The sequence below is a fragment of the Argiope bruennichi genome, chromosome 1, assembly GCF_947563725.1.
Source record: "Argiope bruennichi chromosome 1, qqArgBrue1.1, whole genome shotgun sequence".
In the NCBI taxonomy this organism is placed as follows: Eukaryota; Metazoa; Arthropoda; class Arachnida; order Araneae; family Araneidae; genus Argiope; species Argiope bruennichi.
Genome location: NC_079151.1, coordinates 64,113,649 through 64,136,337, shown reverse-complemented (window position 1 = coordinate 64,136,337; position 22,689 = coordinate 64,113,649). Strand labels below are relative to the sequence as shown.

The 22,689-nt window shown below is 29.2% G+C and overlaps 1 protein-coding gene across 5 annotated transcripts in view; it reads right to left on the bottom strand.

The window, feature by feature from the left end:
* Positions 1 to 22,689, bottom strand: part of LOC129965557 (xylosyl- and glucuronyltransferase LARGE1-like) — a 281,900-nt gene that overhangs the window by 5,527 nt on the left and 253,684 nt on the right. For 3 of the 5 annotated variants that reach the window (XM_056079556.1, XM_056079583.1, XM_056079593.1), the window contains 15 exons: positions 19,779 to 19,917; positions 17,070 to 17,175; positions 12,519 to 12,826; positions 10,482 to 10,612; positions 9,808 to 9,891; positions 8,431 to 8,508; positions 7,737 to 7,868; positions 7,194 to 7,289; positions 6,137 to 6,166; positions 5,630 to 5,788; positions 4,409 to 4,510; positions 3,637 to 3,724; positions 3,355 to 3,479; positions 3,103 to 3,258; positions 1,961 to 2,067 (listed from right to left, as the gene is read on the bottom strand). In XM_056079556.1, coding sequence (XP_055935531.1) covers positions 1,961 to 2,067; positions 3,103 to 3,258; positions 3,355 to 3,479; positions 3,637 to 3,724; positions 4,409 to 4,510; positions 5,630 to 5,788; positions 6,137 to 6,166; positions 7,194 to 7,289; positions 7,737 to 7,868; positions 8,431 to 8,508; positions 9,808 to 9,891; positions 10,482 to 10,612; positions 12,519 to 12,826; positions 17,070 to 17,175; positions 19,779 to 19,899 — 1,823 coding nt within the window. In that variant the 5' untranslated portion in view covers positions 19,900 to 19,917. Of the gene's footprint in view, positions 1 to 1,960; positions 2,068 to 3,102; positions 3,259 to 3,354; positions 3,480 to 3,636; positions 3,725 to 4,408; positions 4,511 to 5,629; positions 5,789 to 6,136; positions 6,167 to 7,193; positions 7,290 to 7,736; positions 7,869 to 8,430; positions 8,509 to 9,807; positions 9,892 to 10,481; positions 10,613 to 12,518; positions 12,827 to 17,069; positions 17,176 to 19,778; positions 19,918 to 22,249; positions 22,322 to 22,689 lie in introns of all 5 variants that reach the window. The other 2 variants (XM_056079575.1, XM_056079565.1) reach the window with 2 other exon arrangements.

Below are 22,689 nucleotides of genomic sequence, written 5' to 3'. Positions count from 1 at the left end.
GGCCACATTTGCTTCACCATAGAGCAACCGGAGCTAAATTTTGCCGTAATATATTGGGTCAAATATAATTTCAATCTAAGATGGACTTGTACCACTTTCAAAATAAACAGATTTTCAATACTGTTATGAGCTAAAACTTTCATCTCCCAAATACTAGAATCTAAATTTTTTTTACTATAAATTTTTTACTCATAAAAAGATCAAAACAAGTTTTATCTATAACTGCTATTATCACCATTTTTTTTTCTTCCCAAAAATGGACTAGCCCCACTTTAAAAATAAACGGCTCATATATATACTACTATTATAAATGTGAAAGTTTGGATGGATGGATGTTGTTTGTTTGTCAATCACGCTAGAACGGCTTCATAGAAATGGATGAAATTTAGCACAGAGATAGATTATAGTCTGAAATAGAACATAGGCTACTAATTGTTCCGGTTAATTGAGTGGTAATTTTTCATTAATTAAAAACTAACTTTCCCGCCAAAAATGAGTAAGGCTTCAGTTTTTTCCCCACGCTAATGAGGTTAGGCTTAACATATTTTCGATCGATTATTTCTAAGGATTCTGTTTATTTTCTTAGTTCTGATTGACAACTGTGTTCTGATTGTTGACAACTGTATTTTCAGTTTAATTAAAAGTTTAAAAATTGTGTGTTATACTGTTGTAGCTATCTCGATTGATAGATAAAATAGACTTTGTGCAAGGTTAAGGTTCGAACTTGCAACGTTAGGGTTCATAGCCGAGTAACAAGACCACTAAACAAAAGTGTACACTCTTTTCCGGAGATTGTTATCTGGCTTGATTTTAAAGAAATACGGACTTTATGTTTTGTTTTATTTCACGTTACAATGTAAATAAATTGTTTTTAGGTTAGTTGTGTGTTTTTGTAACTAAATTGTATTTATGTTAGTTATATATTTTTCGTATATGCTTATAGTTTTAAGTGCATCGTTTTTTAGGTTAATTTTTTTTAATTTGTTATTATTTGATAGTTTTTCGAATTGCCCAGAAAACGCAAATCTAATCTTTCGGAGAGGAGTAATAAAGCTCTGGCTATGAAAGTAGCTAGAAGACATGTTTGCAATTTTAGTGAGTACTTGCGGGCTTCAAACCTCCTCCAGCTATGGGATAAATACAAGGACGCTTTATCAGAAGATATCGTGCATTGGCTGAATGGCACTCACAATAACCTAATCATTAACGAAGCTTTGGTATTGATTGAGGATAAAATGATTTCCATATCTGGAAAGTGTCTTGCTGATTTCGGTCTACCTCCACCGCAGTGAAGAGGGGAATTATCAAGTGAAGTTGTGAAGGAGCTGAACTACGACACCGCGGTTTTAGAAGCGCAGGTCAATGAAATGACACCAGGATTATTTTCCAAGCAGCGTCAAATCTACGAAACGATTCTGAACCGAGTAAATAGAGGAAAGGAGGACGAAACGATTCTTTCTTGATGCACCAGAGGGTACGATTAAGACGTTCCTGCTGAATCTACTGCTAGCCCAACTCCGCAAGGACCGCAATATAGCTCTGGCTGTATCTTCCTCGGGCATTGCTGCAACTTTGCTTAACAGACAGAACATTCTGTTTTAAAACTGCAGTTTAATCTTGCAAGCGAAGATACCCCCTCATGCAACATTACCAAAAACAGCGACCAGGGAGTCCTTTTGCAGCAGTGCAAGTTAATAGTATGGGACGAGTGCACAATGTCTCACAAATATGTGTTAGAGGCGTTAAACCGCAGCTGCAGGACATCCGCAGCAAGCAGGCGATTTTAGACAGACACTGCCGAGTGCTGATCAGACCGTCAGTTCTCATACATACACATTAAAATTTCCACTCGAATGAAGTCGCGGATAAAAGCAAGTATATATATATTCTTTTGACAAATATCAGCTTTAAAAATTTACGGTTTAAAACTGAAATGTATTTTCAATAGAACATTTCATACCTAAATGTAAAAAGTGTTCCCATGTCCAGCATGGAAAGAAGTTCAGCTTTTGATTTTGGGAATGTCAGACGATACCTTTGTGTTTCAAAAGCTGGGACTATGAGAGCCTGTAAAGATTTATAGAAATATTAATTAACCAATGGAAAGAACGAAATAAATTATTGTTTACTATAAATCTCTTTTATAAATACTATTTTAAATATCTAAATGAAGCATCTTAAAACAGATTTTAAAAACAGTTAATTCAACAGAACTTGAGTCAATCATTAGACAATAAAAAAAGAAAGAAAGAAGTATTTTCTGGCACATACTAGTAATGATAAGACATGGAAGAAAATTAAGATAAATAGATTTATAATGAATGTTATATTGGTATTGACTATAAAATCAACATATTTCATACTAAAAATTAAAAGTTTCATTTATTTTGTAACTTAAATTTTAGTTGCAGTATTATTATACTATACTATGGCATTTAAAAGATGGCCTTAACTTTCATCTTTCAGGATTGGATTAATTTTATTATAATTATTTTTTGGAAGCTGATTGGATTTAAAAATTTTATCATTCTAAGTTATATCAAACTTAAAAAGGTTAAAACATTTGATCAATTACAACATATTAAAATGTTATTAATTTTTATATGCATTTTTAATTGAATTACTTACTATTATTCTAGAAGGCATTTATTATAGTTTTCATATGAATAATGGTACATAAATAAAAACTAAGGTAGTTTATATGAATTACAAGTTGAACTATTGACAGATCTGGTTTTATTTAATCCCATGCAATTTGTTTATATAAGATCTAGATATGTGATAATTTTTATATTAAAGTTTATTTGTCAGCACACTTTATCTATCTTTACTTTTTCATGAATGAAAGACGATATTTTATCATGAATTTTACTTTTTTTTTTCTGATACATTTAAGTTTACACATTTTATATATTTGTTTGCTTTGGATGATAATATATTATTTTAATATTTCATAATTATCAGTTAATCAATTTATTTTTAATTTTTATTCAATACAAATTAAATTCAAGAACAGAAAAAAATCCCCCAATAACAAGATTCTGTAATATTTATGATATAATGAATAATCTGTTGGTATTTTAGTAAAAAAATTATAATTACCTTAGTTGACGATTCCAAGCCCATGGAAGCAACTGACTTCTTAAGGTACTCATAGAGCCCATACATGGGTAGGAAGTCTATATCTGTGAGGAACACAAAGGGCGTTGTCACTTGCTGCAGTGCAACATTTCGTAACAAATTCACTGGATAAAATGGCTGCAATAGAAAAATAATTCAGGTTTGAAATAGAAAAATTCCTAATATATATAAACGTTTTTGCTTTATAAAACAGAAGATAAAGCATATCCTTACCCCATCTCTATACACAATATGATAACCAAGATTCTTTCTGCTGCTCAGAATTTCTGAACTAAGAGTATAGCTGAGAAACTGCTGAACTTCTGAATCAGACATATACAAAGCTAAACTAATGGGACCTAAGAAAAGAGATTCAAAATATTCATAAAATTTCATGATAAATATAATAGTTAATTTCACATGATGAATATAATAGTTTAGTGTAGAATTCATCAACATGGCAAGTATAAATTATTAAGAGGTAAATTATGGAGAATTTAATCAATTTTTAATTACCTTCCCAATGTTTACAAAGTGCCTCAACCATTTGGAGTCTGTCCATTGACAGTTGTGCAACAAGAGTAACATCATTTCCTTCAGGTGACTGTATGAAGAAAAAATGATTAATAATTATTAGATTATTAATTGAAAAAAAATTATCACAAAATTTTACTAAAATAATTACAGCACTGCAATAAAAAAATGAACAGTTTCTGAAATTATGTATACATAAAAATAATTTGTATTAAATGTACATTCCAGTAACAATGAAAATAAATATATGTGACAATATTCTAACAGATTATATAAAGTATAACATTTTCAATGAGTTCTGCAAATCTAAGCATTAGTTTAAAAAAAATTAAAAATAAATTATAATTGAGAGAAATGCTGATCACTAGACATAAACTGCAGTAATTTATTTCCTAGATATTAAGCTATTTTTTACCCATTTTGAATAGAACTTTTTAATTTAAAAATTATTAAAATCTGTATGTATATTATTGTGCATAAATATTAACAATTACTGCATTTTTGGATCATTAACATATTTAAATTCAATATTTTCCAGTTCAAATTTAAAATTTTTTTCTGATTATTTTATAAAATTTTTCTAATAAATTACTTACAATGATGCTATTGCCTTATATTCCATTACATTAATTTGACTCATTATAAATAAAAAGTATTAGCAATACATTTGAACAATTGTTTGCTACATTGTAACAATGAGTTAAAATTTGAAAATTAAAATGTATTTATCACACAATAGAATTCATTTACTTACAGGCTCATAATCATATTCAATATAATATAAATGAGTACGATGTTTAACAACTCGAGCTCTTCTAAATTCATAGCAGGAATCATCTTCATCAATAGCGTTCAACTTAAAGAAAAAAGGGAAGATAGGAAATTATTTCATATGGAACTCAATATAAAAATGTATTCAATATGATCTCAAAAAAAAAAAAAAAAAAAAAAAAAAAAAAAGGAGAAAGAAAAGAAAAAGTAAAGAATGCTATTTTTTAAAATTTTATTTAGCTAACTTTCAAGATATAATTCATGTTTTGTCCATTTATAAATCATGCAAATTGTAATAGGCTTTAGAGAAAAGATTTATATAATTGTAAGTAACTAAATATTTTCTGAGTGTATTTTTGTTTAATTAACATTTTATTTTGAAATGAAACAAGATTTATTATGGAGAGATAGGGTGCATGTGAAGGAGATATACATGTCTCAGATGTCAAATTTTCATGGAAGGCCATTAAAACAAATTTGTATCAAAAGACAAAAATGTTTTATGTCATTTTTAAAGCCAAATATGATAGAGAGATGAAAAAGTAAGGCAATACCATAAACACTATTTATGCTAGTTAATACATAATGATAACTGTGTGTAAAAAAGTCAAACTCTAATTTCTAACAGTTTTAAACCATAATCACATGACAACAGATGGCCGAGATTCATTTCTTTTAGGTTCCACACCATTCAAAGAAAGCTCAGCCCAGGATAGATTTAAAATTCATCAAGTCTCTGATGGAATACAAACTCTGACTCTAGACCCTTCAGCTCAAATATTTTCTTAGATTAATAACTTAATAAAATCATAGATATATTCATCGATTTAGTTTCCCACTAATATATTTGTTTTCATATATATTCTTACCATGATAGTAAAGAAACTGTGATCTAAATTTGTGGTCTGTGATTTCTAAAGGAATTTATAAACAAAAATGGAAGTGTGCATGTATCATTGTTATTATTTTGCCAGTTTTGAATAAATACCTAAATATAATATAAAGTTAGTTGCAATTTAAAAATATAAATTTTGATAGTATGAATTATGGCAAAAATCTTCGCTTTCATAAATTTTTTATAAAGTTTTTCTTATAGCATATTAGTTATCAATTATGGTATTTCTATTGAAATTAGTAAGTACATAATTAATGGAAATATTTCAAATTTATACTGAATAAGAAGAAGAACATAAGTTTTACTTACTGCTTCTTGGACATGTGTCACTTTACTATTATTGCAACCTATTAACTCTCTTCTTAATAAATTTCCATCATATTCTAAAAAGGTCAAATATAAATTTCTAAAAAATTCCACATGTTTATTTTTAACTTTCAACTTTTTTGGAGAATTCCAGTGAATAACCTGAAAAACACAAACGGGAACTTTAAGAAAACAAAATAATAAATTAAAATATTAAATTTATTAGTATAAACAATACCAAAGTGTCACTGATACAATGAAATTGCAGCTTGAAAATGGTCATTAGAGTGGTCAAAATATACTAATTATTCACTATGGATTTTCAGAAAATTAAAAAAGCACTATGATGAATTTAATATTTTACATTTTTATTTAAAAGAAATGTATTATTTTGAGATATATTTTATAATATGATTGAAATTGTTAATTAAGAGTTATTCAGCATTTCATTATTATCCTAATTTTAACATTAAGGAACAAAAATATAATTTACAGAAAAGCTGTAATTACCTTTAAATCTTGGACTTCTGTGTAACAAATCTGAAAGAATAACAGCAAAGTTAAAATACTTAATGTAAATAAGACAATATGCACTGAAGTAGTTTTGTATAATTAATAGAAACCATAATTTATTAAGTCATAGCAATATAAATAACTCTTTAGGTTTGTAATTTAAATTGTAAGCTAAAATACATAAAAAAAAATGAGAAAAAATTGGGTGACTAAATTTTATTGAATTGATCAATAAGGCAATAGGAATATTGATATTGTTTTCTTTTAATATGATAGTGTTTATAGATTGATATATAATCTATAAACCATGGCATACAAGAAAAAAATAAAATTATACAAAATGTTCTTAGGTGGCATATTATTCAATAAAGAGCTACACATTTGGCAAATGATTATTCTTCTAAGCTCACTAAAAAATTTTTTTTCAAAATTTTAATTAAAAATGAATTGAAATTTTAAGTTTTCTGTACATTCACTGATTTAAAACAATTAGGTATGTAATTGCATGTTCACTTTAATATATATATATATATATAAGTAATATATATAGTATATAGTATATATATATATAGTATATTTTTTGGTTTAATTTTTATTTGGTTTTTGTTTTTCCTATTAACTTGATTCTAATACTTTTATATATATATATATATATATATATATATATATATATATATATATATATATATATATATATATATATATATATAAAGATTTTCAGTGAAAATAATTTTATAATAAGAATTTTCATTCTTCAATACTCATTAATATTATATTAATATAATTGAAACAGTATTAAATACTTTTTTTGCATATTTGTAACTGCTACTATTTAAATTAAGAGTAAATTTTATAAATAAAGGTAGAAAAAGCAGGCAAACCAAGGTTAAAGGTTTAAATCCTGTAATACTGAATGCTTTAAAATTTACATGTTTATACTTTATAAAAATTAAGATTTGACAAAATTTAAAGAGATAGTAAACCAGATAAAACCAATAACAGGTGTTTTTTAAAAAAGAATATTTGATACATTTTAAATGGATACAATACTCACTTCACTTAAAGTATTATCACTTAGCTGCACATTCCACTGACATGGAAGTTTATATATGAGGTAGGGATGCTGTTTTAAAACTGCATTGAAAATGTCCTGCAAAAAGAATAACAAGGCATTGATTTCTTTTTAAAAATTACGACATTAAAATAAAATAAATTTACTATTCCAATTATGGAAAAGACATATGTAATTTTAAATATCTATGAAAAAAAATTATTATAGAATGTCCTATAAATTTATCTAATTTTTTTATACAACTTATTTAAAGTTGATTTATTGCATTATGTATGAACTGCTCTATATGTTTCTTCTGCTCTATATATGTTTTTCCATCTTTCAGGAAGTCTCATTACCTTCTTTTTGAAAAATTAATCAATAATTTTCTGAAAACCAAAAAAAAAAAAAAAAAAATCAAAGAAAGAAACATTTGTTTCTTTGACAAAAATTATGAAGTGAAATAAAGTTACTTAAATAACTTTTATAATATCATTAATAAATTCTAGCCGATTTCATAGTTATAAAGACTAAGTTGAATTTTACCTGATCTGCTAATGATGTGGATAACATACTGAGTAATTCTTTTTCAGCAATTAACCTCCACATCTGCATCCACGAAATATCTCTCAATTTCTTTAAATGAAGGAGTATAACACCAGTATTAAAACCTCGACCCTACAAGGAAAATAACATTATCTATGGGATACTCAAATAATTTGAATGGTGCTTAATTTCTATGAAAGTTTACAAGAGCAAAAATAATTGGTTAGCACAAAATGGTTAAAAGTAAAAAGCGGGTTCTAGACCAAACCGTTCTTTTTAAGTATACGTTTTATAAATATTATATATTATTTTCAGTTTAAACTGATTCATAGGTTTTTATAATTTTTTTTTAACACAAACTCAAAATGCACATATAAGAAATTTATTTTGCATATCAAATTATTAATATTTAACAGAACAGAATATTTCATGATGATGGCTAAAAGAACAAATATCTTACTTCCTGTTTTGATAATTTTCCAATTTATAATTTGATTTAACCTTATTTGTATTGGTTTTATATTAAATACAATATTTTAATTTCTTCATCAATTCAAACCTAGATTCAAATATTGCATCATACTAAGTAATAAATGCTGTCCAAACTAAATTAAATGAAAACTACAGTAAATGGACATAAAATCTTTGTGAAATAAATCATTAATATAAATCAAATTACTCTTAAATATCTTACCAAAGCTGGCCAAGGTCTGTGATTTTTCCAAAGTTTTCCTAAGTACCAATCGCTTTGGTTTTCAACAAGTCCAATAGCCTAGACAAATATCATAAAACAGATAAACTTAGTGATATATTTTTTAAACAGGTAAATTGGCAGCTGTTCTATTAGTTAGCCTTTATAAACTGATCAATCATGGAAAGAACAATTAATTAACAATTTATTGAATATTACACAATATCAATTAATTATAAATATTAACAATCTCATAGCCAGAAATAGGTTATTCTGTACACAGATAAGACATTCTTTTAAAACTTTATAACTTCAAAAAGGGTTTTTTTTTTATAAACTTTTTTCACCATGAATCATTGAAACAAACTGAAGGTATCATCAGGTTACTTGTTCTGGAATTTATATACATATAAAAAAATAACTTAAAAGTATGTAAATGTTGAAACATTTATACAATGATTTAAAAAAAATGAACTAACATAAATAAACAAAACAATCTAATTTGTCAGAATAAAGATTGAGTTATTTGCTAGAAGTCGTTTTTAGTAACTACACAGCCATATCATCCTGTGCCCTTCTGACTATTTAATGAAAAAATATGAAAAATTATAAAATGCATTGGTAAACTGAGTAAATGTTATTTAGAAACAAATTAATTTTTTTCATACCTTATTTTACATAATAATAATTGGTCATACCTCATGAACATTCGGGAACTTTAATATATACATCATTTTTAACTTTCTACAATACTTTTTAAAGTGTTTTAGAATACAAGAAATTCAAAACTTAACTATGGACAGAAAAAAAAAAAAAAAAAGCTTTAAAAATATAATTTTTAAGCAGTAGCACCTATTTTAAAAAACTCAATATTTTAAAACCTATTTCTCCATTTTTTATTGGAATTTCAAAGAGACAGTTAAAAATAATTGCATCCAATCTTTTTTAGAAAATAAGATTACTTTCATTACAACTAACTTAAAACGTTTTGTCAATTTCTTCAACCATTCTTACATTTTGCATTATAAACTAAAACTGTCTCTCTATTGGTCCAATTTTTAACAGGAATGAAAGAAATTCAAACTCAAAAGCATAAAGTGTTGTCTAAAAAACAACATCTATTTCAATTTTCCGACTTTTATAAGAAACAACAATCTTTTATAACAAATAATGAATATTTCGATTTTTTTTTCACACACAATATGAACATCACACTCCATATTTATAACAGATGAGAAATGACAATAAACCATTCTTCTGAACAATAAAATCCATTCTTAAAACAATACAGTCCACTCAATACAGCAACATCAATACAAAACTTTGAAAAAAAAGCCTTAAAAATATTCAAAGACTTTATAGCATAAGAAGATAGCTTACTTGTTTTGCTGACAACTTCCTAAAAATTCGCCATAATTCAGCAATATCAGTAGCAAACGTAACATCTGTATCTAAAACAATAACCTGCCAAAGAAAAACGTTTTAAAAATATATAATCCAATTTGTTAGATAGATTTTTAAATATATGCTATTTTTTTCAATTCCTATTATTAGCTCACACTCTCCCTATATATATCTTGTTCAAATTTTCAGTCGTTAATAAAAAACTTTATTCATCCACTCAAGTTCAAATACATTTTTTAAAATTTGTAGTGTATGACACTTGATGTTAATTCAGTTTTTTCAAATTAATTAATTAAACTTGTCCAGTAATTTCTATTTGGTCGCCAACTTGTCCCCAAGCTCTATTTTTCCACTTAATATTGTAATTCTGTCATATGTATATACATATTTATATTAATTGTAATTTTTTAATAAAAAGTAACTGAAATAATTTTTTTTTGTTGACCTAAGTAGGAATTGATTTTAATTTTTTTATATATATTACTTGTTAATAATTATCTGGAAAAAAACATAATGGACATAAAACCGTCTGTTAAAAATATTATAAAGCATTTCGAAATTTATAATATGCATTAAATTTAAATTGTTATTTTTTTAGATGACTCAGATTTTAAACTGCTGATAGATTATAACACAAATATGAGACTCACTTTTTCTAGTGTTTCGGGTAATGCTCTGGGAAGGACCAGTTTCATAAGGCCATACACTCCTGAATAATGCTTGTTAGGAATCCACGAGACTTCGGCCTGAAGATTGTCAGCCAAATAAAAACTTACGTCAACTATAAAAGAAATACAATAATTAATATTAAAAAAAAAGTAAGGCAAACCCAACTGGAATTTACACTAGTTGTTTTCAAGATTACTATCAGAATGTTAATGAGTCTTATTTCCGAGAAGATGGTCTGGAAATGATGTAAATTTATATCTTCTGTAAAGCTTGTACATTTGGGAAAGACACAAATGTTATGATATTGATAGTGAATAATTGCTGCAAACTTACACCTAAAATAAACTTGGATAGTAAAATTTCAGGTTATTTTTCTTTTAAAAGTTTATAGGACTTTTAAGCCATTAATTTTTTAAATATTTCTTATGATTTCATTTGATAGCCAAAACATTTTTGAACATTTTATTGGTATTGCACATGAGTGTACATTAATTAGTTTAAAGGACATAGTAAAAAAATGAAGGTCATTGTTGACTTTTCATGCAGAAACATGAAGGTCACTGGAATCTGATTATGGTATTCATGAATAGAGAAATTTAATAAAAGATTTCTTTACTTAAAAAAATTTTTTTTTTCATTACTAATTTTCAGAACTTGCATGCAAGATTAAACAAAAATGGTTCATAGTATCAATATGAAATTTTCCAGGTATGCTTATGCACACATAATAAAGAAAATAGTGCAAAATCAAAGCATTATCATGTTTTTACTACATAAAGCAATAAAATAACTCCAGTAAATCTATTAAAGTATTTATCACTTTGCATGATAATCAAGTTATGTTATTTGAGAATAATTTATAACATTTGTAATGTAAGTTGCTTATTTTCCGAAAAACTTTGTAAGTAAGCAAATTTTGTCTTTGACAATTTATATGGAACAGTTTTTTGGTATATATATTTTAATTAATGAAAATTATTTTACTGACTTAAAAATTCATAATTATAAGTTTAAATGTACTCCCAACCCCCCTATTAAATGCAAGAATTTTTTCCTACTTTAGGGAGAATCACATTTGACCAACTTCCGAAGTCTGATTTAGCTGTTTAAAGTTCTATAACCCCTCAAATTTATTATTAGCTTATCATATACGAAGGAAATTATTGTATTGGTAAAAAATTCGTTCTTTAGATTTTGACGAATCTCCACGTTTTAGACCTCCTTGAGTCCGGGGCACATTTTTTTTTTTTTTACACCTGATTGTTGCTCAGAATATTTGTCAATGTGTGAACACGATAACTCAAAAACGAATGGAGCTACATCGATGAAATTTATCAAGTGTAGGCCCCAAATTTGTAGATTTCAATCAAAATTTGGAAGAAATTTCGCGAAAGGAAATTTACCAACTTGTTTGTTCGTTTCTGTACTCAAAAACGTACACAGCTAGAAAAATGAGACCTGGGATTTTATTATCAAAACAGCATATGTTTATTATATTTTGAAGGGGGGAAAAACTATCAATGGGGTGATCACCTGACAGCATTCTTATTTATAAGCACACGATAATTTAAGAACACAACGATTTACCCCGTTTTATGGCCAAAATTGAAGATATTTATTGAAATTTAGGCCTAATTGGTTGCAGAGTAGACAGCCACAATGATTGTTGGTTTTCGTCATTATACTCCTAAACTCATAAGACTACATATTTAGTTATAATATATGAAATCAGGATAAGGCAGGAGACTCGCTCTTGCAGACTTGCCATGATCTCGAAGATTTCGCTCATTTGTTACCAAGACTTACCTCCATTATACAATTAGCAGATACAGACTTTTGTACGAGAGAAACTGAAAAGGAGATGATAAACTGTCTAAATATACGAGAAAGTTGAGAGTCGAATACTTCCACTTTTATTTTATTTTTTATGATAACTAATATATGGTAAATATCTTCTTAAAAAATTTTGTTAAATTTTTATATTTGGTTATTTGATAAATATATTATGACTGTTTTACCCCCAGGTACGTTCCAGGTGGAAACCAAGGTCTGAAGGATGAGCTGCGCCACCGAGTCAGCAATGAAATGAAAGTGCAGGGGGTTCTTGCGGTAGAAAAGGATGCTTTTGATGAGGGTGACGACGGATCGGCTGGAGTTGTATCCGGCGCACACGATGGCGATGTGGATCACTTCGCACTTGGGCACTTCGGGCTCTTGGTTCGCGCACAGCACCGTCTTTTGGCTGCTCTCCTCCTCCTTCGTCCCGAACGTCTGGGAGTCATTTTGGTTCTCCGACATCACGCTCAGCAAATGATTCTGTGAGATGCTACAGGAAAAGATAAGATCACTTGAAATTTATATCAGAAAATGACCAACACTTGCTTTGATCTATCAATGCTTACACGCTCAAATAATATTTGACTTTTAAAGGGATTTTCGATGATAGATTACTGAATGGGCCAAAATAAAAGAAAACAGAAATGTCAGCTGGTAATATCGAATAATAGGGTAAATAAGGGATATATTAAATTTTGCATCATTCACAATATAATTTATTTTAAGACAAATAAATAAATTATACAAATCACAAAATAAACATCTATAAAAAAAATCACCTTTCAAATAAATCAGTAAAAATGAACTTTTTTATTTTAATGATAATGATAGATAGATGCTAGTATGTTGATCGATGTTTCCAAAGCCCCTTTTAACCTCTATGTTGAAGAAAAGGTTGAAGCTTTCCTATGTTGAACCTATGAACCTATGTTGAGACTCAAACGAATATCTATTAAGATAGACTACTCCTACGAGGGATGATAAAAAAAAAGTTTACAAGCATAGATTTGGAAAGTAGAAATTGTGGATGGGAATATTGTTACCCAGAGTAGAGACAGATGGCACTAGTTGTCATAGACCGGTCGTTCGTGCAGATAGTGTTAGTACTGAGACCTGAAAAAGCGACAGTAATGGCAAGACGTCTAGAGAAGTGGTCCCGCACAGAGGTGCTATTTCTATGGGCCAAGAATGTGTTTTCATCGGACATTCACAGACAAATCGCTGAAGTGTACGGGAGCGAAGCAATGAATAGGCAACAGGTGGTGAAATGGTGTCATTCTTTTGAAGCGGGAAGACATATTGCTGGAAACGTTTAGGTGGGAAGTCTGGAGCTCCCCCCTCCCCATACAGCCTCGATTTGGATCCCAGTGACTATTTCCTTTTCCCGGCATTGAAGAAACACTTATCCGAGACAAGGCTCATATCAGACAGCGATGTTCAAAAAGGTGCCGAGAACTGGCCAGGGACCTGATTATTACTAAAACGGGTTAAACAAATTGGTCCAGAGGAGTGATAAATGCCTCAACAGGCTTGGTGATTATGTAGAGAAGTGACTACCACATATGTCTCTTAATTACCATTTGTATATTGTGTCTATTGTTGATAAAGCATTTTCTCTTTGCCTAGTAAACTTTTTTTTGGATCACCCCTCGTAGATGCCACCATATTATGAATAGCGTTTTGCATTGAAACTTCTTTTGTTATTTGATATATTTCAAGTCCGCTTCAATAGTATTTAATAATCTTTATAAATCATTTTAACATCAATCGATTGTTAATAATGAGCTGTTGCTTCATTGAAGTAATAACTATTTCCTATTCAGTCATCATCATTATTATTAAATTAACCGCATTTTTAGACCAACTGGTTCTCGAAGAATATTATTTGTTAATTATTCTTTCAACAAAATATATTTAAGCATCGGATTATAGTAGAAAAAAAATTGAAAAACGAATTGAGTTAAAGCAGCATTACTTTGATAATTGTATACCCATTCTAGACATGACACATGCTTGGAACAAAAAAAAAAACTTAATAATATAATGAATTGTGCCAAACGCAAACACCGAGAAGTAATGTATGAATAATTGAAAATACAATGAATCGAATCGATTCATATAAGAAGGGTTTGAGATATTAAAAATATTGTAGAATTATCACATAAAAGAAAATTGATTGATTGCAAGAAAGATAAAATTCGATTCCCAAGATGCTGAATTCTTCGTTTTTCGAAATGTATCATGTCTACTATTCATTTTATTGCTCCATGAATCTTCCAAAAGGAATATTCATTCACTGGTAATGTTTAATTTCAATTAAATTTCTTACGCTTAACTTGCTTATAATTTCTTCAACGAAGAATTTTTAAGAATTAAATTGAAATATACATGACGCCATGTTATTTTATTAACCTTAAATTTATTGCAATTTTTCTATGCATGAATTTTCTTAATAGAGCCGAGTTAAAATTAAAAACATAACTATGAGAGTTCATTTATGTTTTAACTGCATGCTGATTCCCGTTTTTTTTCTTCTCATTTTTTTTAAATGTAAAATGCAAAGTTAATTAACATATTTCTTCTTCCTTAGCTTTTAACAAAGGAAGAGAGCCATGCGAATAATTATTTTACGAAGCATTGAAAATGGTTTCAGTTTCATTGCGACAACATAAAGTATTATTGAAAATTAAGAAAAAAATATAACTGAAAAAAAACTATAAAAATTCAGAGAAAAAATTAATTAATATTATTATTATTATTATAGAGGTAATTAAAAATAATATGTTGTAATAAAATTTTTTATACAATAATATTTTTGAGTAACATTATTCCCAATAATATTTGCCATGGTTCCGTTATTCTCACTCAGTTTTTTAATTAATTAAAACAGAAGGAAAAATTTCTTTATAAACCAAAATGTATATGTGCTTAAGCTCAATAAATATGTCCTACAAAAGCGCTAATACACTTCTCCACTCACTCTAATAGTAACAAAAATCTATTTGTGGTGAACTTATCTATAAATTTCGAAACCAGCATGAATCGATGTCAATAACTTAAAGAAAATAGTCCCTCCCCTCCCAGTCACAATTAAATAAAAAAAATGTAAGCATATTTAAGTCATACTTAAATATGCATTACATGAAGTAATGCATATTTCAGTCATACGTTTTCCATTCATTTTTCAAATTACCTTGAATAATTCAATAACCAAATATAGTATAATTTACTTATTATATTCAAGCAACTTTAAACAAAAGAAATGTGAAATTCACACATTTTTATAAATTAATAAAACATCAAAATCAAAACACTTTCTCTACTCCTGTTGTTTTCACCCCACAGAGAGAGTTTTAATGATCTCTAAAATCCTTAAATCCCTAAAAAAAAAAAAAAAAAAAAAAAAAAAGTGAAAATTAACAGTGTTTTTGACAGGAGGATTTTAAATTTTTAATGGCATTATGTAGGCATGGGACTCGACACCATTAAAACGGTTCATGTTCATGATAAATAGAAAAAGTGCAAATCTATAAAAATAATACAGTTTTAATGTTTGTCACAATTTGATGGCTAAAACATTTTATTGAGCGAATAATATATATCAAGTTATGTATAAAATTTAACTGAAATAAAACGTTTAATAAAAATGGCTAGTTAGAATATATATTACTGCAGGTCTTAATATATTAAAAATACTTTTTACAAAGAAAACTTTATTAAAGACACTCGTAAAAAATGCTTTTATTTTTCCTTTAAAAAATGCATGCCCCCCACAACCATCATTACAAATAGTCACAAAATAATATAAAATTAGACCAAAAATAATATATTTAGGAAAAAAAAAAGATAAACTATTTATACGAACGCTCAGAAAGTTAGATAAAAGAAGTAGAAAATGCAGATTTAACTTTCATTCTTTTAGAGATTTATTCCGCATCTTTCGGCAGTCAAGTTAATAAATTCTCTGCAGCAAGCTTATCGATATTTTCGAATATAAGGGTACATTCTAGGGAAATATATGAAAATCGCATTGTTCGCTACCAGCAACACAGAAAATATGTGGCTCACCTCATAACTTCCCAGTGGGATTCAAAATTGCTTGAAGGTAATGTGAACCCTGTTAAACTAGAAACTACTCGTAAATAGAATTCACGGCATGCCTGGGATCATAGTTCTGCTGGAATAAGAAGAATGCGCATCCAATATCTTCTAAGTATGGTAGATAAATATTGCGCTTGATATAAAACGTCTCGTTATCTTTTATAGTTTAAACTATAGCATATATTGTTACTTTTTTTCTACCCAAACCAATTTACTCATAACATTTGTTGCGCTATAATCCATTGAATTTCTAATATGATAATGCCTATAGGATATTATCCTGGATATGCCTGGATATTATCGAAAATTGCATTAGATCAAAAGTCTTTGTGATATTTATGATTAACAATCATGTAAAAGTTTTCACAGAGCAGATTAATGGAATTAGAGCAGCCAAATTTGACAAATAATTACTTCTTGAGTAGTAAATGGTCACTAAGAAAATGTTTTTCCAAATTGGATTACATTATTCGCAAAATTAAATTGCTTTGTGACAATTGTTCTCTATTTCGAATGGTGCAGTAAAGCATCTAACCCATTCTTATGATTGAAAGAAAATCCATATGCCAGTTGCAAAATATTCTAAAAAAAGAATGTTTTGAGGGCAGAACAGTGGAAATCACTTGACATACCTGAGCTGCCTTCGTAGCAGTTGGTTTTGTTCTTCCACTTCTCGGACTCGTTCTGCCAGTTTGGCTTCGCGCCGAGTAAAGCCCAAGAAGTTGTCCGCTCCCATATCTAGAAGAAGATAATAGAACACATGGAGAGTGTTAATCTGTAATAATTAGAAAAGAACAACTTGCTACTTAAACACAACAAACAAAGAACTGCTCATCATTTCAAATTTAGCGAAATCCGCTTAAAAGTTACACATAAAACATTAAAATAATGGACGATCATGAAACACAACGAATATTAATATACCTTAAAGAATATCATTTATTACATATCTTTTTAGGCATGCTTTTATAAACAAGCATTCAAACTTCCAATTCCAAGCTCTTGTTTAAATTAAATACAGTTTTCGGCTTATAAGAATACGGTACGATCGCCAAATCAATTTTTTAAAGGCGATAATTTGTCAAATATGATAACCTAACTGCATTGTTCAGTTAATGTTTAATGAGTTTTCTACTGTTTGTCGCGATTTGGCAATAAATATGTATCATGATTTTTAACTCTACTGGTTTCCAGAGTTCCTAAAGTTTCCAGATAAATGAAAAAAAAGTGTGTGGCTGGACATATCTTTCTCCGCAGTTCAGATAATAAAAACCTAAAATTCCTGACCATAAGATGTACACTGAATCCAAATACCCAGAGTATTTTATCCAGAGCCTTCTACAAATTTTGTGAATATAGCAGTGCGCCCACAAGCTATTCATCGCGTAATATCGCAATTTTTATTATATATATCTTATTTTCTGATTCATTAGCTGAACTTATAGAATTTAATATCCGCCTTTTCATGACACTTTTAATCGTGACCCTCTTACAACGGAGTTTTATTTCAAATAATATCGAAATGCATTCCGTTATATTCTTCACCCCTTCGTCTGAGCAAATAGTTTTTCATTTCTCTTTCTATAGTGTCTCTGATAACAATTCCCTATTCTTCTAAGGAATTCCCTCTCACTTTTCTAAGGAGGCGCATTCTGCAAGTAGAAAATCATTTCATAAGTATTGCACTCATTTTGTGGAGAAACGCGTTCCATTTTGAAGCAAAATATTATAATTATAACCCTATTACAGTCGAAAATTCAATTTTTCTTTCTTTTTTCCCCCGATTTTACAACTGATTAAAAAAGTTTCTTCAGGAGTCTAAATAAATCTTCCAACAGAAAAAGAAAACATGTAATAACTTCTCAGAAGTGACACTTAAAAGTAATAATGGATATATTATTGAAAATAAATCAAAATACACATAGTATGAAAATCGTAATTTTTCTAAAAATGATTAATATTTTTTCTTTTACTTTTATTTCCAATAATAATATCCTTTAAATTTCAAAATTTTATTGTGTCTCAAGCTTTGACGTTGCAAGTAAGCTCGACGTAACCTACTGTACAAGTTGTTTTTCTGCGCACATATGCTTCGTGCGGAAAAGATAGCTTGAAGTAAAATAAAGAGGCAAACAGTATTGGTATTAGAAGTGGCTTTTTTCATTCAATAAAGGTAAAATATAAGGAAAGATAGAAATCTAGCAGAATTAGAGGGGGGAAAAAAAAGGTGCGATTCTATTTTTTTCAAGTTACATATTTGAGGAAGTATATTTACTTATTTTCTTTTCATGGAGAAGAAAAGAAAATAATTTCTTGCTTGTTTAGAAAATGACTCCCTCCACCCCCTTGTTCAATGTCGAATAATAAATTCCTTTTTTTTAAGTCAACATATAGCATTAATAATTCTAACAACATTTATTATTACATTACAAGTTAAAAATGAAAAATAAATACAAATGAGCCGACATATTTTCATGATCTCATATATTTTAAAATAAATAAGAGATATTACATTAAATGTAAAATATTACACAAAAAACTGAGAATTTAATACAGGCAACAAAATAATTACAGCTGACACATAAATACTTGTTTGAAACTTTTATATCTTTTCAATATAGGCACAGCAACTTATTTCCACAGATGGAGATACCTAGAATATCTGAAGCAGCATCATTTCTGATATTGGTTTGGATAGAGCGGCATATAGTTTTCAAAATCTTTTTATCAGTTTAGCAATCAGTGAATGCATTTTTTATCTAGCTCGAGCCGGTAACTGCTTTACTGGGATTTAAGCTTTTGTGACAATGATTTTAATCCAAAGAAGGGACCACAGCTTGGCATTCGCTGAGGTAAAATTCCAGAGATTCTTAAAGTGATAGACCAGTCCATCCAAAACATCAACAGGTCTTATTGCGTCATATGTTCAGATATGATACAAATTTGGAACAGAAAAAAAATGAACTTTATAAAATAATAAATTGTACCAAATATGAATATAGAGAAGTAGGATAAGTATGAATAACTGATGAATGAAATCAAGAACTTCACAGAAAAAATGCTTGGGATATTAAAAATTATGTAGAAATATTATATAACAGAAAATTAATCGACCTCAAGAAGGATAAAATTGGGTTCCTAAGATGCTAAAATCCGCATTTTTACAGAAATGTGCTATGTCTGGGTGTTTTACGATTCCACATCGTTGGACAAGTGGCATAAAACATAGGTGATTACATCAAAGAGTTGTAAACGTTTTAAGCTGGCACTTTAGTATATATTGTATCGTTTGTAATTAAATGATACTATAATTAGTTCTTTGACAAATAGATGGAACATACCTTCGTCGGAAGAGGCCAAGTAGAGTAGGAAGAGGGCGGGGAGGCAGCAAGCGACGGAGAAGACGACCACCCTACGCTTGCGCATCCTGCGAACGAGACCTCCCCTAGCTCCCGCATGCATCCGACCACCGCATCACTACTGAAAGAAAAAGAAGAACACGTTTTAGAACAGATACAAGTATTGCAAATAATTCATTTTCAATAAAATGTAGATAGACAGTATAAATAAAACCAGCATCATATATTGGATGCAATATACGATACGATACATTCAGCCATCTTATTACAACTACGTCAGTGTGCGAAATGAAGAGTCTCAGCAAGAATGCTTGAGAATCCAATGCAGTCATCATTCCAATCTTGAGAATCCAATGCATCCTGCAAATATTTCCGATCTAACATTACTGTATGATATTCTTTCGTCTTCCTTTATAGACATTTGTAATCTTGGCGCTGAGACATTCAGAGTGGCAATACGCGAGGGATGGGTATGCAGAAGAAACTCATTATTGAGGACTTAAAAGGGTTTTCTTTCCCCTTTTCCCTCTTTACTCTCATGATACTGTAACGAATATATAATGGTGCTTCCTAGCAGAGTTAGTTCCATCGTAGGAAAGACCGTTTTACAGTTAGCTCTACTGGATGCTGATCGGATGCCGGACCAATAACAAAGGACATCGCGACCATTTGGCGACTAAATGGATGATATTCAGGAATTTTGGTGAAAGGACCAATAAGAGACGAATTATGTTGATTCTTCGAGAAACTTGTGTACCCTGTTACAGAAGCTATAAAAGCAGGGAGACCACGACGGAGTCAGTGATAGTGGGCCAAGCATAGTGAGTATGGTATAGTGAGTCAACAATGAATTAGTTGGATCAGTCCAGCGAAACGCAAGCATTGAGTGGAGTTCAAGCGATCAGAGGATTGAAAATTGAAACGTGTGCTTGGAGACAAGTACTGAAACAACAACGAGTCGTGTGTGGAGTAGCCAGTCGTAAAGTAGTGAGTTGGCAGTTGAGTACAGCTAAAGCGAGAAGACAGAGGAGAATAGCAGGCGTTTGGAGAGACCTGAGTGAATAAATACATGAATTCTCTCTCCCTGCTGAGTTGTGTCATGCCGCTTTCAGTGCTGTTGTGGTTATTTACTACTGATTACTACTTGTGGGCTGCTGTTTGTTCTAAATGTGCTGCTGTGTATTGCTTGTGTATGTCTCGGGTGTGTTTTGTAGGTGGTGTATGCGTGTCTTCGCCTCAATAAACATCGTTAATTATTGTTCATGCTTGCTGACTGTGTCATCATACACCCACTATAGCGAGCTTGCCGAATTTTAACGGAATTTTCCGTAACAATACTTTCAGAAGATGCAGATTTGTATAAGAAGTTTGAGAAAGAAGGTATAGCATTTTCTAAGTTCATAAGAAATTCGAATTGAGAATATTGTAGCGAAAATTGCTCCTTCCGACCAAGCACCGATGGCTCAGTCGGCTGAATGAAGCATCTCATAGCAGAGCGGAAGGATGCGGGTTTGAATACAAGCGAGGCGAACTGTCAAAAATTGATTTTTAATTTCAATTTGCTTCATGTCAAAGTTATGTTAATTATGCAAATTTATGTTAATTATTCTAATCTATTATTTATGTAAATTTCCAATTTTCTGCGGGCCTTCAAATTCTAGAAGGTTCTTCAACTGTATATAAGTAGTTTCTCAATCAGTTAGATTGGTAATAAAATCTTCAGTTGATCTTGAGTGTGTTCATTTCTATTGGACTTACTACATTCACCTCATCTACGTGACAATATTCTCGCTAATTAAATAATAGAATAACGTTATTACCGATTTTTCTTTCCTTACACCATACAGATGAATAAAGCAATAAGTAGTATATCATTAAAAGATATGGTAATTTTATAATAGTCACATTATGTTTAAAGACAAAAAGCTTTTAAACTTCTTTTCTGTGAAATCATACTTTTGTGAAACATTCCCCTCTATTAGGCATACAACTGTTTATTTTCATGTTTTAATCACTAGCGTTAACTTCAAATATTAATGAAAAACAGCACCAAAAAGCCTAATAGAAAAATATTCACAGCGATTTCTGATTTACTTATAATCATACATTGAACAAGTAACTAAACGGAACAAACAAAAAAAAAATTATATACTTTCAAATCTGCAATTAAGGCTGTTGAGTTAATTAAGGCATTTTATAAAACCCACAACATTTTCTCGCTCTCATTGGAAAATTTTAGTGATAAGTTTTGAAAATACACTCGATTCTTTCCTTTAATGCACGCTGAAAGAAAAAAAAAAGTAAGAAGATCTTTTTTCGTGGTGGAATTTTTTAACTAAATTACTTCATCGATTTTGCATCAACACTTTGATGACGATCTTAGTTTCATCCACTTCTTTTTTCTTTTTTTATTTTCAAACTACAGACCTAAAGAGTTCTGAAGTTTTCCTCACCTTCATCGGAAAGAATTATCTTTTTCTCTTCTCACTTTCCCTTTTTCTCTTTTAGTGGTAGATATATTCTGTCTAAAAGAAACAGGAACGTTCGGCGCAGCAAATTTTACTTCGCTTATGACAATGTAATAATTTTGGATACGGGTTTATTAAAATGTGTTCAAATCAGAGCCATAAAGAGAACGAATGAGTACTTAAAATGGCGATTTATCTGGAGTTTTGAAGTCATTTTTCATAGAGAATGTTTAAGATTCAGAAATTCCATACCATTTCTGTAGTATTGCAGACTCAAATATATATTTCTGAATGCTATTGATATTCAGAGATCTTAAAGTAAAAAAAAAAAAAAAAAAAAAAAAAAAAAAAAAAAAAAAAAGAGAAAAAAAATCGATTATGTATTTTGTTTAAAAAATTCATAAGATGATAACTGAATAAAATGG